Here is a 22,782-nt window from a genome sequence, read left to right as displayed (position 1 = left end):
TCAAAGTCACAGTATCAAAACATGTATCCACATGTGCTCGCCACTGTATATTATAAAATGTACGAGTAAGACATGTCGATGTCACATACACAGAAGATCATGAACATGAGTTTTGATTAGCTCAAACATCGGATTAACTATTTCAAATTTCATTTCGACTGTTGTCTCCTGTTTTTCCGCTCAATTTTCCGATTGCTTGCTAAGAATTTGTTTTAAACATATTGAAGAAATGAAGAAAAATGCGATTAGTTTCTATTTCACTGCCTAAAAGGCAAACTATCCGTCTGAATCCTATTGCTACAAAGTGAATTATACAGAATCGAACAAAAGTTACAAATTGCTCATGTTTTAGTGGTATTTGAGGACATATTTTTCAATAATTTCCTTTATTATTTGACCCACTGTAGTGTATGTGATCTACAGGGAATAAGTTCGTTCTAGAAAAATCCAAACAAGTGAGGAAAGTGAGGCAAAATCTGATAGTTAGGCAGCCGTGCAATGATTTCGCGTTTGTTGTGCAGCGGTTGGGTGAAAATGTTGCACAGCATGCATAAATAATAAACGGCAAGCTGGCTGACACTCACACAGAGGCACATGCACACACACTTGCAGATGTTATGTACATTTTGCCGTTTTGCCAACGCGCCCAACTGAGGCGTGATGCAAACAAGAGGAGGATGGTTGGGAAGAGTGGATAGAAGCCAGGCAGCTTCTAAATTTATTTTATTAAGTCAAGCACACAGACAGCACCCGTTACCGCTACCGCTGCCGCTGCAACTCCTGCTACTCTTCGCGTTGCCTGCAGCCTGACTAACGGTATAAATAAAATAATTTACGGTAACTGCTGACGCTCATCAGGCCGGGCCGTGCCAGGACGATGACGTTGACGACGACACCGAGAACATGGGCGACGGCGGGAAAAGAAGGAGAACGCGAAAATGGAGCGTGTGGATGATGGCGGCGTGTTGACAAAACCTCGGCACAGGATCATCGTCATCGTCATCATCAACATCAGCTTCAGTATCATGTTCAGTTTACAGAACGAGGTAGAAAAAAATGTAGCATACTTTTTTGCGTTGAGCTTTTGTGTGCAGCTGCCGTTTTTTTCTGCATATGAAATTAATGCACATTTGCATGTATGTGTGTGTGTGTGCGGTCGCTTCTTCCTAAATACAGTTATAATTATGCGCACACATTTTTAATTAAGTTTTGCACTGGGCCGCTCCCCGGTTTTCCTTTTTGTTTTTGTTTTTGGTGTTGGTTTCACTTGGCTTTGGTTTAGCTAAATATTATGCATACGCCCTGTTAAATTGCATTAATATGAGCCTCTCTTCCGCTTGTGTTTGTGTTTGTCAAAAAATTACATATGTTAAACATTCTGTTATCTTGAATATTATGCAACTCGCGTACCGCTTGCAACTGCTGCGTAGATGCTTGAGAGTTTATTTGGGTTGAGTGCGAGAGAAGAGACCAAAGGAGATGCCAAGAGTCCTTTGTGCCAGCATTTTTTGTTACACAAATGATTTCAGATTTTTGTTTGTTGTTAAAATTCTGAATTAAATTCACCTGAAAGTATGTGGATGATATGGCTCACACTTAATTCCGAAGGAAAAAATCAAATATTTTTATGAAAACTATAAAGGACCCTCGAACCTACACTCCATTGTTCACTTTGAAAAGAAATTCATTGATTTTACAACAAGAAATCAAACAATAAAAATGTGTGCATGCAAAAAATGCATTTTTTATTTCGTTATAAAAAACTCAATCAAATTGAACCATTGCTCTTTGGTATGTTTCGCAATTATTAAGGTAATAGCCAAAGCGAAAATGGCACAGCTTACCCATCAGAAAAGCTATATAGGTATCTCATAAGCAAAATGGTAAAACGAAAAGTTTTGATTGTAAACTTATCGATTCCTTTTATACTATTTATTATGCCCTTATGGAAATAAGTGTGAACTGCACACACAAAGGAACAGTCTAAAAATAATTTGTGACCTGTCCTTAGCTAAGAACAATAGAAATACATGCCGCAAATGCCTCAGTATTAGTAATATTATGGGCCGGTGAGCCGGTGAGAAAACACAAACGCATTTTTGTCTCCTTGATTCCAAGAAATGTTCTGCACAAATTGTAGAGACAGGCTCTGACATTGACTAAATTATATAATAAGGAACAATGGATGGAAATTCGCATGGTGTGATAGGTTTAGTTTGATAGTCTAGTTAATATATAGAACTAAAGTACGAAATGAACCTGACCCATCGCATGGAACATTGCATTCTCCTGCCATCTGCTGGTGGATAAATATTTACAATTTTAATAAAAGTTAAGTTGGTTTTTTCTATACTTTTTGTGTGCTCTTTGCTGAGCGCCAAACACAAAACACTTTTTCACTGTTTTTAATGCGAAAGTTTTGTTATGGAAATGCGGCAAGTTGTAGATTTTTTCAACATTTTTTCTGCTGATGTTTTATAGTGTGAAACTTTTAAATATGATTTTATTTGTGCTGCCAAGTTTGCGGCATTTTTATTTGGTCGGCTAGCGGCTGATTTGGTCGGCCACAAAAAGGAAAAAGTGAGAGCACGAGGAAAGGCAAACAAAAGAAAAGTTGAAGTAAAGTAAACGAGTTTTTGCCCCAAAGTTGAAAATATTCTTTGGGCAGAGAGAACTGTATAAACGTTTAGGCATCCTTAAATCAAGTCCTTTTTTTCGCCGTTTGTTGTTCAGAAGATTTTCAGCTAAAATGCATTTGGTGTCCGCATCGTCTCAAGTGGCCAACCGTTGTTCGCACGATTGCCTCGAACAGACTATTTTCCTTTCAAACTCAAGCTACTTTTTGCAATTTACATACAATTTATTCATTTCTGCTGCTCGCGGTAAGGGAATAGTCAGTATATCCATCTGGATCAACGCAAACCCCACTATAGGCCATTAAAGGCATGGAAACGGGCCTCTATATCATATACATTTACCATAGCGACGTTTGTGTTATATTGAAACTAAGTAATCATCAGGTACATCTAATATTTGTGACAAATCAGATGTCATTTATCATTCATTGAATCACACTTAAGGGCCTTTCTTAGATAAATATTTTATATTTAACATTAAAGAGTTTTCAAGTTGACACTTCAATGTTGGGAAGAAGCAATACAAAAACTAGCTTGGCCTGGTTTGGTTTATCATTGTGTGTTATGATAATACTGGTTAATTTACACAAATATTCATCCCAGACACTCATTGGTGACATATAATTTCATTTTCTAAACCCTTGTCAATTTGTATCCACTCATTTCAAACACACTTGGCCACTACCACTTAGCTTCTTGAGGTACTTCTTTAAGACAATTCTTAACCCTTTTGATTGCCATCTACGTTGAATTTACACCTGGAGCCCCAGAGTGATTTTACGTTTTATGAAAGGTGACATATGCCAACAGCAACATTGCACCCAACCACACACATACACTCACGCTCACACACAGAGACATCCACCGAGACCCACACTCATTGGGTCGACGTAAATGTTTGTGGCAGTGTCAGATCCATTGTGAACTAGACTTCATCATGTTTTGAGGTTGTGTGACTGCTTCTGTGGCTGAGAGACTGCAACATGTTGTAAATTATTATAAACTCGAGTGGTTTTTCAAGTGCGGCATTGGTTTGAATAATGCAAAAGAGGTTCAGGCTATCAAATAAAATGAAATATACGATTTACAATGAAGCAAATGTTAGGTGAAATATTTATACTGGTACAAAAAACGAACTTATCACATAAAAGAGCTCTAGTTGGTATTAATTGATAGACATTAGGTTCGATTTGTAAAAACAAACACAGTCAATGTCGGGGAAGAAATTAGCACTGTAAAATGTTTCGATTGAATAGTCCTTTTGGTTAAAGTAAAGATAACAAGCCAAAACCCAACTTTGCTCTTATAAATTAGGCTATAATTTTTTTTTGTCTTCAACTCTCTATGAATACAATTTAATATTAGTTTACTATAATGTTTTAGGGTGTTCCAAGAACTGAGTATCCTACATATCACCTCATCCTGTTCGAGAAGAAACTCTTCTCATTCATGCAAGAATTGAATCATAGAGTCTAGACGTCTCTAGAGTCTAGACCAAGTTTGGATTGTTGAATATATCTCGCAAAGTATAGAATGTTTCTGCGTGGCATTCCAAGAGACTAATTTGGTAGTCAAAGATTGCGAAGGGCTGTTGATCCTGCACTATTATGAACTTTTCCTAAATTTAAAATGAAGCACTGCACCCTACTGACATTATACAGAAGTCAGATTTTATAGTGGTTATTAAGAAAGATGCCTCCAAAGGCAACAACGAAGTCAATGATTACAATGATTAGGTGTCGCATTCACTTAAAATATGAGACACATCGGTCAAAGAAATACCAAGGACAGACTTTTTAGGTTTTCAGACCATCTGCATATGTACATATGTATATGTAAGTTTGGGAGTTTGTTTTCAGCCCACTCAACACTTCCCCGAAGTCAAGAGCCAAGCCTAATCGGATAGTTTGTTTTTGCATCTGATTGATTATTTAATTTCATTATAATGAATGTTGTTCCACAGAAAGAATCTTCACATATGAATGTTACGTGGAGCTAATACAAAAATGTTTCGCTTACTAGTTAACTAATTCCTAATGGCACTTGGCACTTGGTGCAATATTTTTGTCTTTGAAGTGCTTTAAATTCGGCTCACTGGAAATCTCAGCCAGCACTTGGTAATTTATGCTGTTGGCTGCAATGGCAACTCACTTAATTTGCAGGGCGATTTTTCTTTGCCAACACAGCGTGCAAGTGCAAGTGTGGACCAAGTGGGGAGAGGGCAACGAGAGGCGACAAAGTGACAAACAACTAAGCGAAAATCGCGTGCGTGACGCGTGGCGGGAGCATAAAGTTTGTGACACGTTTCCCTAGTTGCTGCATTTTGTTTTTTGATATTTTTTTTGTTTGTTGTTTTGTACGAAAACGAGAGAGGAAAAACTTGGCGACACTTTACAGCCGCGTTGCATACTTTTGGGGCGTTATGCAAGTCACGTTAATTTCACAAGCGAACTGTGAAGACAAGAACAACAAGAGCCACCAGCAACATTAACAACAACAACAAGAGCAACAGCACCACTAAGAAGAAGAAGAAGATGAAGTTGGCAAAAGTTTTACAATTTTCCAAAAAGGGATTTAAAAGGTGGACGAGAAAGCAAATCAAAAATGCTCAACCATGCCAACGAAATATGCTGATACAAACATACAAACAAACAACATAGGTAGGTAAGTTTTGTGGGAGTTATGCCTCGCCCCCATTGCCCATTTCTATGGCTTTTCGCTCTTGTCGGCCATAGACACTCATTAAGCGTGTTTAGTGTGTTTATATTATATAAATTAACTTAATTTGAAAACATTTTTTGATGCCAAAACTTTTGCCTGCCTTTTCAAGAGACAAGATGCCATTGCAGAGGCCGCCAGGGTAGATGGCCAGAAGTGAGAAACTTCTGTCTCAGCTAATTTATATGCCCGTTGGACATTCTGGCGTCGGCCAAAAAGTTTCGCAGCATCTTCGTCTCGGCATTCCTATTTTTATTATTTCTGTTTTCTGGCGGTTAATAAGACGACGGCGACCAACAAATTGGCCAACATTATTCTTGCTCTTCTAATGCTGATGGCTGGGGGCTGAGGACTCTGTTGGCAAGGGTTCGGATTGAAGGTGGCAAATAGACTTTAGAGTGTTGTACTTGTTGGTCTCGTTTGGACCGTCGGCCGTTGCCTGTCTTGTTGACTTTGCCTTCTCCAACTGCCTGGCACTTAAGTCTTCCTTTTTTTGCAAGTGTCAAAAGCGCAGGCAATTAATTTGGCCTAATTAGACTCTGACTCTTTGCTTGGCTGCCTCGCCAAGCATTGGCAGCGACTGCAATTTTTGTGTCTTGTCTTGTGGTTTGAAGGCAAGACCAAAGGAAATAGGATTTACGGCTTGTTGAGTAATTTTATGGCTTATAGCAGGAATCAAATATATATATTAGCGACATCTTATCCCCTTAGAATGGAATTCATTTCTGTAAATTGCCATAAAAATTAACTGAACTAACAAAACCCATATAATAATAATTGATTGAACTGTCGATAAAGCGCTAGTTGGAGTAAATACAAACATGACATTTAAAACAATCGCTTCCATTAGTTCATCAGTATTGGTGTCTCCCCGTCTCTCTCTCTCTCTTTTTTTTTTCCAAAGTACAGGAAAAATATTTCTAATTTAAAGGTTTAAAGTTTAGTTTTAGTTGACAACAGCAGACAGAAAAGAACTTAGCGACCCGAGACAAAATGAACTATGTCTCCGAATCCGATCTCAAACATGGCTGAAAATACAGATAATGAAAATAAGATACCAACAAATCGCTTGAATAGTGAAATACCACAAATTGAGGGACGAATTTGCCATTCAAATGGATGGATGAATACATATATCAGCATTAATTTATTCATTTGAAATAGTTTCGGATACTCAGAAAGTGACTACATTTACAGGATAATGTTTGGTAAGAAAACAAATAAAGTTGCGAAAGTTCAATCGACAATAAGCCAATAAACTGTTGATTTCGGTCCTCTTAACAAATTTGTGTTCACATTTTGGAAATCTTTCATTATTATTTTAAATTATTTTAAGATGATTTGGCATCGAATAGCCCAAAGACTTTCCACTTTATTATCAGGACTCAAAGGCCTTTCAATTTTCCTAAGATTCTCTATGATATTCATATCTGGACTGAATCTGATAAGTCTTTAAAACGTTTGGTGAATTCATGTGTGATGTGGACTGGAGCTAGTTAGTGCCATTGGAGTTCTCGTATTTTTATTATATTATGAAAATATTTATGGGTTTTGACTCCATTTGTATTATGTTAGACTATCATTTATATCATTGTTTACATTGATGTCATTAACAATAGTGACATGGCAGAAGAAATTTAATAATTTTAGAGTATAAACAAAAGTTAGTTTCTTTTTTATAGTTTGCTGTTGCTCTTTCAAAGGTTCACCTTATTTGCTATCGATGGTTACTTTTCTACGATTCAAGAGAATAGTTTCCTAGTAGTTACCTAGAATTTAAAAGGCCCTTTCTCGAAAATCCATTTCGACTGTCGGATGTAAGTCGTCGATTCTCCTATAATTGTCAATAAAAATGCCTGTTGTACACTTTAATGTTTTGACCACTGAGCAATGGTTATTCAAAACTATTTTTAAGTTCTATAAACATTTGTACATCTTTACATACAATTGAATATCAATTTGATATTGACGGTGGTATTCAGAGACGCTCTTTATGCATATTTTTGGACCTTACTTTCATGTTCTTTTTCGATAAGCGCGGCGAGCAAACATTCAAATTTATGGCTTGGTCCACATAGTTTTTGGCCTGCCCAACAAATAATTTCATTTATTTTTCTCCTTTTTTTGGCAAAAAATAAAATGGGAAATGCAAGAGGACCAACCACACAACATTATAGTGGCAATTGTTCGACTGGGCAGCCGCAGAAAAACTTTTGCTTGGCCATAAATTATGTCGGAAAATTATTATATAAACGGCTAGTGTCGAACAGTTGAAAAGAAATTGGCCAAGAGCCAAACGAGCAGAAGGTTGCGGTGGGTGTGGGGTATGCCAACTATTGGCAAAGTTGTTAAGCAAATTATGGCCTGGCATAGAAATATTTGAAACTGTTACATTCAACCCGTTTCACTGTGGGCACTGCGGGGGAGGGACACTAAATGCCGTCGCCAAAGATGTGAGATGCAAACATTTGAATCTTTCGGGGCCCCAGCACTTAAGTGCAGCTGTCCAAGTGAAATTATCGAGAAATGACTGGACACTGTGGCTGTTTTTCAGTAATGCTTAAAAATTGTTAGCATTCGTTATGCAAGTTTAGTATATATGAATTTCGGTGAACAGAGAGTCTTCGATTCGATCTTCACTTATTGAGTTGAACTGATGATAGAAATCTTAGGATCTAGGATTTGACAATTGTTCTTAGAAAAGCTTTTCCTAAAGACATTATGCGTAGGCCACTTGGCATCCAACTATCTAGTTTCATCTCGTTAATATTAATGATATTATCAAGGGAGTATCTAGGATATCAAATATGTCAAGATATTATATTAAATTACTTTGAAAACAGCCTGACACATTAGCTAGTACAACCAAGAGACAAGCGTTTTAGAGGAAAGCAACTAAAAAGTTTATTAAGATGGTAACCAAACTCCCCATTAAGAAGTGGCGCAAACAATTCTTTAATCGTTAGTGCTAAAAGACCTTAGAATCATTGCAGTTTTCTGTGCGATATCAACCGGGCCTTACATCTGTTTCAACCACAACGTACACTTGTTCACTTTTTTCTGAATTTCCTAAATATGTAGTGGGTAGATTTATTACATTTCCTGGAAAAAAATCGATTTGTGAGAAAATTTCACTCAAAAACAGCCATATTAATGGTTAAGATCTCTGCTACGAAACGTTATGGTAAACGTTAGGGTGCAACCAAGGACATTATACTAGAGTAGGTATATGTATTTACCATTCTAATCGAACTAGCGGATCCTATATAGGCGATGACTTTTTTCTCATAACTAGAATATATCTTAAAAGTCATTCACGTTTAACCCGATAAACAGACTTTATACTCTTAAGAAATAAAACCCATTATAAAATTTTGAAATTTAAATTTCAAAAGGTTTGTGTTTTTTTTTTTTTTGGCTTTGGCTTATTTGGGCGTAAAATTTACAATTTTGACTGATTACTTTGACATGGAAATAAGGTAAAATACATTTCACCTTTTGTTTATCGGCCCTGATAACAGAACTTCTCGAGTTCTGTCGTTTGCAATGAGAAGCCGCTGCGTGGCAAATAAAACGAAATGAAAACAAACGTTATATATTTGAGAAATTTTCTACTCCAGAGATCTTTGGAAGAGGCAAACAACATGATTAAAAAGATAAAAAGCAAAACAATAACAAAAAGTGATCATTAAACAAATTGTGACTCACAGAGATAAGTGGGAGAAGAGAGTTGTGTGGAAATACAAAAGAAAGATACAGATACTTAAAAAGCAAAAACTTGTCATGTGAGAAAGCCCAACTGGCATTAGGTCGTCACAAAGATACCTTGTACTTCACAAAGCAAATCAGAAGTTATTTGAATCGAAATGGGAAAGTTTTCTAGAAATGGATTGAAAACAGAGTTGAGAAACTAATTAAACCAAATACGATCTGGTTGGTAGATATTAAAGATCTATCAACTAATAGATAGTCACTTAACTTTATGAGTGCAGGGTATATGAAAGACTAATGAATGAGTTAACAGAGAGTAAGAGAGAGTGAGAGAGCGCCATGAGCGAAAGCTCAGCTAAAGCTGATATCTACCAACAGGTGAGCGTTGAGCTCAGTTGTGCTTCTGCGGCAGAGCAACGGAAACGCTTGGAAACGGAACGGAACGACCGGGCCCCAATATCTCTGAGCGCGCCTTTAAGCCAAGTCAAGCCGAGCTTTCTGGTTTTTGAATAAATTGTTTCTTCCAATCTCATGTGTATAGGTTCTGTTGTTGTTTGTGGCTGGGTGTGCCTTAACCGTTGCCAGCAACAGCAGTTCGACTACAACGCGTGAGCGGTCAACACGTAAGCCAAGCGTTGCGGGGCAGTGAGAGAATATTGAAACGGCGAGAACAGTGGTTGGGGGCATATTTATAAACAGCAGCAACTCAAGTGTGAATTGATATTGAGGTTATGTAAGCGAAAGGCAAAACGCGAAAAATACGTTGAAATACAACAATCGTGGGCAGAGCAGCAGCAGCGGCAGCAAGAGCAACGTAGTTGCATTTGTCAAAGTCACACGACCAGCCCAAATCGCAAATTCCAGGCACGCGCGTCGAACGACTCGACGCTTACATTCCACATTCCGCAAATGGAGGGAGAGGATATCAAGGCCCAGCCGCCGCGCACGCAAACGCATCCGCTGCAGGATGTCAGCCTCAGCGACGATCATAATGAGGATGATGAGAAACAGACGCCCAAAAATTGGGTTAAATTCGATGATGAGGCCGATAGCAGTGAAAAGAATAATAACAGTAATGGTAGCGGCAGCAGCAACTTTGGAGATGCCACACAACAACAACAACAAAACAAGTTATCTCTGCCACCGCCGCCGTCAGTAGTGAGCAGTAACAACAACAGACGTGCGCGCTCGCGCAGTCCCCATCAGCAGCAAGCAACGGCAACAACAACAGCAACGGAGGTAGAAGCAACAACAACAACAACACCTGTCCAAGTGAGTAATTCTCTCTCGCGCTCTCTCGCAACTCTTTCCTTCTCACTTGCTCTTTATTTGTCATGGGGGGTGACCCAAACGCATTGCGTAGCATTCCAATTCCAATATGTGGCCCTTTCTGTAAATAAACTTTACTGCTGTGGTCACAGTAAACACTTGCTAAGGAGATCGCTCGGTTATCAGTCAAACACGAAATATAGATAACAGAATGTGTGCATCTGGTATGATAATTTCCACTGAAAAAGAATGAGACTAAAATTACTAAAAAGTTCAAATAGAACTTGCCTTAGCGATAGTTCACTGTGCGGTTCTGAAGTTGACTAATGAAGTTGTTATGAAACTGTTTGGGTTCTTTTTCCTCTGAAATTTCTTTCTTTCTCTCTCATCTCGTGGCTGCGTTGCAACCATGACAAAAGGCAATGCCATTGAAGCCAGAACTTAGTATGTGAAGTTGAAGTTCAAGCCCATCCGGTGGAACACGGTGATTTGACTCCCTCTCTCACTCCATCGCCCCTTAGAGTGACACGTCATGGGGCCAAATTGGCGAGCGGGGGAAAAAGGAGAGACCTAGACGGAGCCAATAACAATAAACAAAATTTACTTTTGTCTTTCCCCTTATTAGTTGACTTATTCTGTTACGTACATATGTATGTATGTATATTGTGTTTAAACAATATCTCTGTGCTTGCCAAGGGGAGGCATTTGTTTAAACATTTCCACAGCATTTTCAGTGTAAATATTTGAGCCAACAAACAGAAGTAGACAGTAAACATGTTTATTATTTTAATTCTTCTTCTTTGCTGACTGAGCCAATGCTGAAAATGTAATCTAAGCTGCAGTGCCGCCAAGTTACTATCCAGAAGAATCAACTTTATTTTCTGGATAAGTTTCTTAAACTTAGTTCTATTGAAATGTTTTTGATACCCTTGAAAAGGTTAAAGGAATTCATATGTTTCAAAAGGACACACATACTTCTTTATAGGATTCCCAATAGCCACAGTGATCCCTATTCTAAGGTTGAATAGACGGAACTGTAGAAGTAGAAGTTTCTCAAAATATTGTTCTTCTTCAGTTCAGCTAGTTGTATTTCATTCAGAATGGTTCTTAACTGAAAGATACATACATAGCTCCAAATCGTTTTAATAGATATACATAGCTGACTAAACTGATCGATTCATAAGGGGATTACTTTAAAGTGTGGGAGGTACATACACTTTTCATATAAATTTGTATATAAAGAATTATACGCAAATGTTTATTTTTCACTTAGATTTGTGTTTGGTGATAATTGCTAAATTCCTTTTAGTTTATTTAGATTTTGTATTATGTATTTTTTGCTCTTATCTTGTGAGTTTGTGGCTAGAAAATTGAGGTTTATTAGTAGCTTCGAATGACTAAATGCCATAAATTAAAGCTGATCTGAACACTTTGAATTGTATGTAGTCGGTGGAAGAAACTAAAACGAACAGCAATTGCAATAAGCTCACTCAATTGCCTTGAATTATCTATATTCGGTTCTGGGTACGTGACAAACTGACAAAAATGATTTTCATTTCGGGGGGTTTCATTTCGCAATTCTATATTGGAATTAACGTTCATTGTTACCATGACCCTGCAATGATTTGAAATCAATAGTTTGAATTGATTTTTCTCTCTGTAGAATTTGCATAATATTTTAGCTTGTTCTTTTTTCCCCCAATTCACCACCTTCTGTATGGGGCCAATCTGTCTCTCTCTCTCTCTCTCTCTCTGTCTGTCTTCCGGCATCTTAAGGGCAAGACCAAGTACTTACCCCTATTGTTCTTACAATTTCCACAGCGCTCGGCAGTTTCCTCAACAACAACAACAACAGCAAGTGCAAATGCATCTGCCTCTTTACCGGATGTGGCACCCGCTGTTTTGACAACTGAGAGTACGCACGTTAATCTGAATGCATCCGGCAGTGGGAGTGGCAGTGGCAGTGGCAATGCAAACGGCCCTAGCCCATCCCGCAATCAGCAGCCATCACAGCAGTTAATAAACCAAAAAGCAAGTGCAGCCTCAGCCACCTCGACTTCAACCGCTGGGGGTGCGTCTTCCTCATCTTCAGCTCTGTCCAGTCACCAGAATGGAAATGGAGCCACCAGCATCACCATTCCTGTGGATCAAGCTGCCGGCATGCGCACAATTGAACTGTCAACGGGTCGCATTCGCGAGGGATTTGGTAAGCATAAGGGGACTTGGGGCTGTTCGAGTAAATGTAAAATAGATCGAGCGCTTCAATTGAAAATATTCTTTGAAATACCAGCTGAGTAAAGAACTATACTTTGTCTCGCCTGTAACTTTAATAGACTCCATTACACTTGATCCAACAATTACTCATAGTAGCAACAACTGCAATGAAATTTTCTGTTTTGGTTTTGAAATTTATTAACGAACTTAAAATTCGCATTTGAGGGGCATGATGAATCGAAATGCTACAAAGTGTAGCCTTTAATGGGAGTAAATAAAATGCTTTGTTAAGGCTGAAATTATATTCATGGGATTTTTTACAATTACGTTAATCTATATATTCGTAGCTAATGGCGATGTTATTGTAACTTTGCTTCCGGCCAATACGAAATGGCCCTGGATCACGCCTGCCATATTTCGTCCTGAGTTGGTGCCCGAAGAGTTGATGGCCCAGGGATTGACAGTAAGTAGATCGACTCCCGTTAAAAAGGCAATTTAAATAATATACTTTTTCCACTTTAGCTCACCGTGGAGGATTATGTGAATGCCATGGAGACTTTGGTCAATGATTATCGTTTCACCGTGTATAATATATGCTATAAGCGCATTCTGGTCTGTTGGATCCTGTTCGCTTTTACAGTGCTTTTGGCACTGTTATTCTCTGGCCTCCAGGGCGTTGCCTTGTTCTCCCTGGGAGTGGGCTGGCTCTTTCTGAATGCAGCTGCCATTTTCCTCTGCATGTGGGTTAAATTGAGGCTGTCGCGCGGTCTTGAAAAGTGCTTGGCTCGGGTGAACAAGCAGTTAATGCGACACAAGATACTTTTGGTGCTTGATGATCGCGGACGGATCTCCTGTCATAAGGTTAACTTGTGCTTCATGTACTTCGATGCCACGCAGTGCGTTAACTTCTTGAATGAATTCCTTGAGCACACGGAGCAGAATGGTGGCGACGCCATTAAGGCAGGATGGGAGGCCAAATTGGACATTGATGTGAATGACATAGTCATTCAGGGTACTCAGCCAGTGAGGTTGTCCCGCAAACAGGTGAGCTTGCCAGTTCAACGTGAATCTGTGCAAATATGGGGTAGTCAGTTGAGTAGTCTTTCGATCATCTGTCGCATTCACATTATCTTCTGGGTGACAATTTTTCTCTCTATTTCTCCGTCTATCTATCTGTCTCTCATGCACTTCACAACTTAACTCATTCTGCATTCTCCCAGGCTGTTGCCCAGGAACTGTTCCTCAGTTATCTACAACGTTGGGGCAAGGACTTCCTGCGACGCCGCCTCGACTGGACCGTTCAGGAGGCTGGCGTACACGAGACACCCCGCCACCTGCAGTCCTCGATTTGCCCATGCCAATATGAGGAGGAGTTGTTGCGCAACAAAATAAAGATCAGCCTCCAGCATCGTCAATGCTGTGGCATCAATTGCATGGGCTGCTGGCTATGAAAACCACAAGAGAAAACGATGAACGACAGAAAGTATATGTAATTTTATGTTGCTGATTAAAGGAAAAACAAGAAATCCAAACACTTGGAAATTTGTCTATTTATTTGAGTGTTAAGACAAACAGAACGAATTTAGCTTACAATCAGATGTAAAAATGTATTTAATTGCTCTTGAAAAATATTCCACTACTAATGATTGCACTTTCAGCCCAAAAGTATGCTAAGCTATTTTCAATAATATCCAGTTTAACTTCCATTCCACCTCACATCGATATCATCTACGTCATTTAACAAGCACAATCTCTACGTCTCTAATGTGATACTTTTATCATTCTCCAAATCTCTTTTTCCTCTATATGTGTCTCTGTCTCTTTTTCTCTTTCTGTTTCTCAAACAAAAACTGTCATTGTAGGAACGTGGATTGCAGCTTTACCTCAGATACGGCTCGCGTTGGGGCATGGAGGCCTTGCGGGGACTGGTGGATGTCACTCCCATCGAACCCGGACGCCATTGCGGCCAATTCCAGTGTCCCTGTCAGTACATCAAAGAGCATCTGCAATGCAAACCGCGAGGCAAGTTCAAGTGTTGCAATTTTGTCCATTGGGTGTTGGCATCTGAACGCTATGATTATTAAATGTGTCTCGATTTTATATGTAACTAAATCAATGTGTGAGGGTTGTGAAAAACGAATTTAATACGATAGGGAATACATGTATTTAACATAAGTTTGTGTTTGTTGCAGCTAGAGGCTTTCTTGATTTTCTTTTTGCATAATTTTCCATTTGCTGAAATACCACTAAGCTACCAAAACTTGACTTATTGGTTAAGCATAGACGCTTTCAAGTAACAAGACTCGAACTACTCAAAAATATACATACTTCATTTGCCTTTCAATGGAAAATCTCTTTTATTTCAGATGTTAGTCCATAATGTTAAACTGGTCAGTTGATTTTTGGTATATTCTTGGTATAACCTACTAAAACCAATTTTTAATTGTGTCTTCTTTGGCACCCAAGCGAATTGAATACTTACAATTAGTTATGAAATTTTGCAGTTGCCATAAACAGCATTGGGCAAGTAGTTTGGACTCGTTTTCCCTTATTTGGCGGCTAGATTGGTTCTTGTACAAATTCACACACACACATTTATATATACATACGTATGTATATGTAAAGGGTGTTGGCCAAGCAACACACAAATATCCACAATACTAAGCCATTTCGATATTAAATGCACGATCTGCTTTCAAAAACAGTTTGGAAGCGATTCAATTTATAGAGAAATATTTTATATCTGAATATGTATAACCCTTTTTGGTCTACACAAATAAATTGTCAAATGTTCTGTTCTAACTACTGTAATTTGTTGTTGTTTTTATTGTTTAACCATATTGTCTCTTAATTGTTTTGTGATATTTATTTCTTTCTTTTCTAACGAACGCCTCTTGCAGGTTATCCATGCGGTTGCATTGTCTATGGGTCGGATCCCAGCTTTCAATATCGTTATTAATCCCATCATTTGTAATCCAATCAATCGTACAATCAATGATATAATAAATATACATAAATGCTAACTAAACCAAACTTGAATCAGTTGTGGAGTATTCCCTCATACAACGTGTTCTTTGGCTTCGTGTTTTTAACTCCTGTCATATACATTAATTTCATTTTATTTAACAACGAAATTACATGCAAAATTAATTTGCACGAACGAAAGAATAATGAATGAAAGCAATTTCCAAAACTACTGACAATCAAATACCCTAGGAGAGGGCATCTTCGAATAGGACTCACATATGCTGTGGTCTATACTTACGACACGATCTGATTCTGAGGACAGATAAAAGAGATTGCTGAGAGAAACGAAGGAAGACGACTTAAATATATATTACTGATAAGGGTACCAAAACATCGGTAAGCCCAATTTCATATGCGGATCCTAAGGACAACAAATTTTTGGGTTGCAAAACATAGGAAGAACTTTTCTCTAGCCTCTGGCTATAAATACAATATAAGCTGGCTCTCTCTTTCTCACTTCTTCGTTCTCTTTTTGGCGTGTGGAGAACATGTGCCATTTTAACTATTATTGCATTATTTTTGCTGTTTTTCGTTTTGTTTCTGAATTCATATACGTTTTGCCGCATTTTAGCCATATTCACGTTCCACAAATTGTGGTAAAAAGTTTGTGTTTCGCTCCAACCCCTCCCCGCCCCACCATATACATATTTGTGTGTATGGCCGTATATGTTGCATGTGTAATGAGTCATTAACATGGTGCAGAGCCATAGACATACATATATACTGAGATACATACATACAAATGGTACAAAAACACATTCATACCTCAGCATTTTTTAATAGAATTTCCGCATTCAAAAATTAGGTGCAAGGCGATTTTATTTATGCTAATGAAAGTATTTTCCACGGACTAGTAAAATGGTTTGGAGACCTTATTTCGGACTTTTAGTATTAAACAGCTGCTACTCACAGATGAAATTATCGTGCTGAAAGAGCCAGTAAGTTGGTATTATTTTTGGAAGTTGTAAATTTGGTAAGCTTTTAAAAAATTGTATACAAATCAGCAGTAAATACGCTAGAAGATAGTTGTTGTTTATAGTTTTAAGTATACATTATCCAATTAAGATTTAGATTTAAGATTTGCGTTCGTATATTGTTTTTGTCATAGTAGTAATTAAATGAAACATTGAATTGTTGAAAGTAAAGATTCAAAGGTATGCATCGTCTTCTGAACTAAGGTGCAAAATCCAGGTGAATTTAAGAAAAATTTAGCCGGTTTTAAGTCAAGGAAAATACATATACATATGTATAAAGATGACATATTTTAATTTGGAAAATGATCTTTCACAAGCTACTTGCGTACAAGAAAGTGTGAAAAGAAATGTAAATACATACAAACATGTACATACATACATATGTATGTATATGCAAGAAACTGAATATTGAAAATTTCAAGACTGTTAAGAGGCCCTTTAAAGTTAGAAGTTAATGAATATAATTTCAAACGTATCTTCCAAATAAGGGCCCTCCTACCTTGAGGACCTACCGGGCATTTCCCCGGTTGACTGCTGGGCCTGTCCCTTACATATCTTGGTCCCATATTGGCAGCAACACATAAGAGTAAAGCAATTACAACTTAATCTTAAACCATCACAGACCTACTGGCTTATACATACAGTGGGTCACAGCTTATTTGATACAGCTCTATTTCAAAAATTGATACAGTCATTGCTTGGAAACTGTACACACTACCAAAAAACTAAAAATGCCATTTTAATAATAAATGCTATTTGTTTTCAAAAACAAAAAATTGTAATTCAAATCAGAGCTATTTAACAGTAGTGTTCGTGGGGGGGCGGAAGGATCCAAATGAAATACAAGGAGTTGGCGGGTGCCAATTTCTTCAGTTTGTGGTGAGCGAGTGGTGAATTAAAACGCACGAGAAACTTCGGTTAACTAAATGTAGGTTTTATTATTTATATAATATTCACAGGTAAACCGGCACACACGGAAATGGTTCGGGTTGAAAGTGATTAACAAATCGTAAAAAAATGCAAGAGAACGGGTGTTCGGGTGAAAGGCTCGATTCTTAGAGATGGCGGTGCCCATTGGAAAAAATCAAGTCACTCCTCCTGGTGTGACCGTAGACGCCGAGGATCAAAAAACCCTCCTCACTCCCTCACCGCTCACTGCTCTTCGCCGCTCACTGCTGTTCACCCGGTGGCGTGAACATACCGCCCCCCTTGCAACATGTTGCAATTGTCACCCTGGACATATAAAGGATGGGGGACGGCAACGTCCTGGAGCGCCTAGATCCCACAGGAGCCGGAGACGACCCATCCGAACACGGTGCTCTGGGCTGCGGGAGTACCGCTATGACCGGGCACACAGCCTGGTTGGATGACCTCAGGATAGAGGTCTGCCCCGAGCACCACGGATACCGACGCCGGCCGATAGAAGTAGGGGTCGGCCAGGATCAGGGTTGCGAACTTCTCTCGGACCGGCGCCGCCACTTCCCGGATGGGAGTGCGGATGAGCAAGTCCTCTTCGACCCGGAATATAACGTTCCGTCGGAACGTCTTGTCGGACCTCGACTCGAGGACGGCCGTACAGGCTTGGTCGACCCCGACCGTGGTCACAGCTAACCCCAGGGACCGGGCAAAGGAGAGATTGATGCGGCTCTCAGCCGCACACGCATCAAGAAGGACGCGGGTCTCGAAGGATTTCGAGCCATTGCCCAACCGTAGGACTGCGGTGGGCAGGACAGTCGTCGTCCTGGCGTGGAGCAGGGAGGATAACGAAATCTCGGGTGCGCCTTCTGGGGAAGCGGAGCGGTCGGACGATGATCGGGAACGGGGTTGTAGCGGGGGTGCAGCACGACTGGAGGGGGGTGATCGGCTGCGACGCCGGGCGGAGGCACGTCGTCTCGGCGGTTGGTCGGCCATGTGGAGCAGGGTATGGTGCCTTTGCCCGCATCGTCGGCAACCATGGCGAGTCCGACACGCGTCGGATGAATGCTCGTGGGCCAAGCAATTGGGACAATATTTATTGATGAGCACCGCCCGAAGCCGCTTTTCCCCTCGGAGGTTTAGGAAGCGCTGACACTGCCGGAGTGCATGAACCCCCCGACAGACCCGGCATCGGTACACGTTCGTGCCCTGTGGAGCTCGTTTGCTGCGGTGGTGCGGCAGACGCGTGGGGGCCATGTCGCTATGAAAGGGCGAGCTGAATGAACTGTAACGAAAGAAATTACGTATGGGGGAGTGGATTAGTCTATGCACGGGAACGAGAAACATGCACGGAGACGAGGACATTCGGAGGAAACATAGAGGGATTAGGAGTCACGATAAGGTTTTAGACTCAGGACTCCTGCTGTCTTGCAACAGAATGAGCTTCGCTACGGGTCTTCGGATAGACCCACGCGCGGTGGTGACATCAGCCACTCGGACGAGGCCGTCAGCCCCGGGCAGAGTGCGCTCAATTCGCCCTAAGCGCCACTCGTTGGAGGGGAGATGATCTTCGGACACGATCACGAGGTCGCCGGTCTGGATGCTGCGAGTCGGTGATTTCCACTTGTTCCGTTTGTGAAGCTCCTTGAGGTACTCACTCTTCCAGCGGCGGCAGAAAGCCTGCTGGATTGCCTTTAGTCGCTGCCATCGGTTGATCAGCGACATAGGCTCGACCAGAATTTCCGGTTCCGCAATGGCTAAGAGTGGTCCTCCAATCAGGAAATGTCCCGGGCTTAGGGCCAGTAGATCCTCTGGGTCCTCACTCATGGGAGAGATTGGCCTGGAGTTTAGGCACGCTTCGATCCTACACAGGAGAGTGGAAAGTTCCTCGAAGGTGTATTTGACAGTGGACGAGGACTTGTAAAACAGGGTCTTAAAACTTTTGACCCCTGCTTCCCACAGTCCTCCCATGTGGGGCGCGCTTGGCGGAATGAACTGCCAGGATAGGATGTGCTGGGGGAATGCCTTCATTATTTCAAGCTTGGTGGCGTTCAGGAAATCTTTTTCGAGCGCCTTTGAGGCCCCTACGAAGGTTTTGCCGTTGTCGGAGTAAATGCGCTGTGGACATTGTCTCCGTGCGACAAACCGAGAGAAGGCTGCCAGAAATCTTTCAGTGGTGAGGTCGGAGGTAGCCTCGAGATGGATTGCCTTCGTGCTGAAACACACAAAGACGCAGACATAACCCTTAGTTATGAGACACGCACGCCCGGTGTAATTTTTGATCTCGAACGGCCCTGCGAAATCAATGCCCGTGTGGGTGAAGGGCCTGGAATACGTGATGCGTTCTCGAGGGAGATCACCCATCATCTGGGTCTGTAGTCGTCGACGATGAACGATGCAGACCTTGCACCCCTTGATGTGGGACTTTACCATGTTCTTTATCCGTGGGATCCAGAATTTGGTGCGCAAATACCGCACCATCAGTTGATTGCCGCCATGCAACGTGATGCGGTGGGCGAATGCGACAAGCAGGCGAGTGAAATGAGTACTATATGGGAGGAGAATAGGGTGACGTTCATCATATCGGAGGGACTCAGCGGCCCGGAGTCGTCCGCAGGAGCGGAGTAACCCATGCTGGTCGAGAAATGGGTTCAGATTGAGTAGAGTGCTGGATGATGGCAGGGGTCGCCCTTCGCCCAGGGCCCGTATCTCCGCGAGGTATTCCCGCCGCTGAGAGGTCCGAATCAAGGCGCGCTCGGCGGAAAGAAGTTCGTCATTGGTGAGGCGAACCGTGGAAGGCGTCGAAATCCTCTTGGTGGCGAAGCGTAGGATGTACGCGATGACTCGTAGAGCCCTACCATAATTCGAGAACCGTTCGCTGACGTCCTCGAGTAGCGTGGTCGCGGTGGTGTGGCACTGGACCCGTTGCTCCAGCTGGGTGTCTGGGAGTTCGTTATGGGGAGTTGGCCAATACTCGGGGGCTCTCTGGAGCCAGTCCGGCCCATGCCACCAGAGGCTGCTGGCCGATAGCTCGGCCGCGGAGACTCCACGGCTCGCCAGATCCGCGGGGTTGTCCTCGGAGCGCACATGTGACCAGCTTTGGCCACTAGTGCTTTCGGAGATCCTGGATACGCGATTGGCCACGAAGGTGGACCAACTGCACGGAGGTTTATTGAGCCAAGCCAACACGATGGTAGAGTCGGTCCAAAACTGGGAGGTTGCAGGTCGGATTGGAAGTTCAGGAACGATCGACGCCCAGAGATCGGCTAGCAGAACCGCTCCGCACAACTCTAGCCGAGGCAGCGAGACTGTTTTGACTGGAGCTACACGGGTCTTAGCCGTTAATAAATGGACGTCTACTTGATTGCCGTACCGAACCCGCACATATAGGGCCGCTCCATACGCTTTCTGTGACGCGTCACAGAAGCCATGAAGCTCCCACGAGAGCTTATCGCTGGTGTTTAGCCAACGGGGAATGCGGAGTCGACTGAGGCCTGGGTAATCCTGCAGGAATTCATGCCATTGCTGCAGCAGGAGAGGCGGCAGAGCATCATCCCAGCCCAGTTCGGTAAGCCAGATTTGCTGCATGAATATCTTCGCTCGGATGACAAATGGGGCTAGCCACCCAGCGGGGTCGAAGAGCTTAGCGATATGAGACAGAACCTGCCTCTTGGAGATCGACTCCTTCAAGGGGGGGGTCCGCTGTGGTGAAGAAGAAGACGTCCTCAGCAGCTTGCCATCGAATACCCAAGGTTTTTGCGGTGCTCGCGTCTTCCAGCTCGAGAAAGTCCTCTCGCAGCAGGTGCTCTCTCGGAATGGCTTGAAGTACTTCCTTCTTATTGGAAGTCCACTTCCGAAGCGGGAATCCCGCAGATTGGAGGACCGCTTGAAGCTCTCGTATGGCGAGACGAGCGTCGGCTTCAGTGTGAGCGCCGGCAAGGACATCATCAACATACATGTAGTTCCGAAGGATTTCGCTCGCCTGAGGATACATCGTTTGCACGTCTTGTGCCAGTTGTAAAAGGACTCGGATCGCCAAGAATGGCGCGCAGTTAACCCCAAACGTGACAGTTTGTAACTCGTAATCCTGAATATTGCCGCAGCGGTCTCGGTAGAGGATCCGCTGAAAGGGGGTATGCCTGGGATCGACTCGGATTTGTCGATACATCTGCGTTATGTCGGCATTGAAAACGAATTGAAAGAACCGCCATTTCAGTACCTGAAGCGTGAGGTCGGCCTGAAGAGTAGGACCGGTGTGCAAGACATCGTTGAGGCTGACGCCTTGTGTGGAGGGGCTCGACGCGTTAAATACCACGCGTACCTTAGTGGTGGTGCTATCGGGCTTAAACACCGCATGATGGGGGAGATAGAAGTTTTTCCCATCTTGAGGCGGCGTCACCCGAATCATATGACCCAATTCCTCATATTCTTGAATAATGGCATCGTACTGCGTTTTTAGAACCGGATCCTTGAGAAGGCGTGCCTCATTCCGCAGGAATTGAGCCAGCGCGATCGGTCTTGAGTGGCCCAAGTCAACGCTATTCGGACCTTTGAACGGTAGGGACACAACATATCGGCCGTCCTTTCCCCTTTGGGTGGTCTCCTGGAAGTTCCGCTCGCAGAATGCGTCATCCTCCTTTTCCGGCTTTGCGGGAAGGTCTTCCACCTCCCAAAACTTGGTGAGGAGTACATCAAGCTTTGCTTCGGGACTAACTCGCGTCTGTGCCGCGAAAACGGATCTAGACACCGGGGGGTCAGGAGTGATAGCCCCACACAGAACCCATCCAAAGATGGTTTCTAGCCCGACAAAATCACCAATATCCTTTTTGATCCGTTCTCCGAGGATGTGGGGAAACAGGTCTACACCGATGATCATGTCAATAGGCGCGGGCTTGTTGTAGTACGGGTCAGCCAGGGGGCGATCGAGGCACTGCGTCGGAACCGTATTAAGGAATGGAGCTGTTGGAATGGCCCCTGACAATTTGGATACGACCAGGGCGGAGACCTCAATCTTGTTCAATCTGTCACACGGGGGAGACAGCATTAGCAGACACACCTTGTCGGCGCAGCCTCCATCACTCTGGCCCATGCCAGTAACCGCGGCGTCTACTGGGTAGAAGGGGGCTGGACCATGCTGAAGACGCGTTCGGAGAGAAAAGTTGAATCGGCTCCCGAGTCGATCAACGCCCGAATATGATGATCCACACCACGATGGTGCAGAGTGACAATCGCAGTGCCTAAAAGGCCTCTGCCTGGGGTAGATGCAAAATAACTTTGAGCATTTGTGAGCTGGTCGCTCGCGGACGGGCGCTCTGTGA

General features: G+C 42.2%; 1 protein-coding gene across 6 annotated transcripts; it reads left to right on the top strand.

The window, feature by feature from the left end:
- Positions 1 to 9,555: 9,555 nt before the first annotated feature.
- On the top strand, positions 9,556 to 16,720 carry LOC137574334 (uncharacterized). 6 transcript variants are annotated; one of them, XM_068286639.1, is made up of 6 exons: positions 9,556 to 10,337; positions 12,156 to 12,540; positions 12,896 to 13,011; positions 13,071 to 13,592; positions 14,411 to 14,570; positions 15,449 to 15,591. In XM_068286639.1, exons 1-6 carry the CDS (start codon positions 9,975 to 9,977, stop codon positions 15,505 to 15,507), a joined length of 1,605 nt encoding a protein of 534 aa, XP_068142740.1. In that variant the 5' UTR covers positions 9,556 to 9,974; the 3' UTR covers positions 15,508 to 15,591. The 6 variants fall into 6 exon arrangements, with proteins under 6 accessions (XP_068142740.1, XP_068142749.1, XP_068142733.1 ...); XM_068286648.1 differs by lacking the exon at positions 15,449 to 15,591 and adding an exon at positions 15,053 to 15,359; XM_068286654.1 differs by lacking the exon at positions 15,449 to 15,591 and adding an exon at positions 16,381 to 16,720 and having other exon boundaries at positions 9,557 to 10,337.
- Positions 16,721 to 22,782: the final 6,062 nt, after the last annotated feature.

The sequence above is a fragment of the Drosophila tropicalis genome, unplaced genomic scaffold, assembly GCF_018151085.1.
Source record: "Drosophila tropicalis isolate 14030-0801.00 unplaced genomic scaffold, ASM1815108v1 contig_1116, whole genome shotgun sequence".
Classification (NCBI taxonomy): domain Eukaryota; kingdom Metazoa; phylum Arthropoda; class Insecta; order Diptera; family Drosophilidae; genus Drosophila; species Drosophila tropicalis.
The sequence above is the reverse complement of the archived record's forward strand: the minus strand, read 5'-3'. Positions and strand labels throughout refer to the sequence as shown.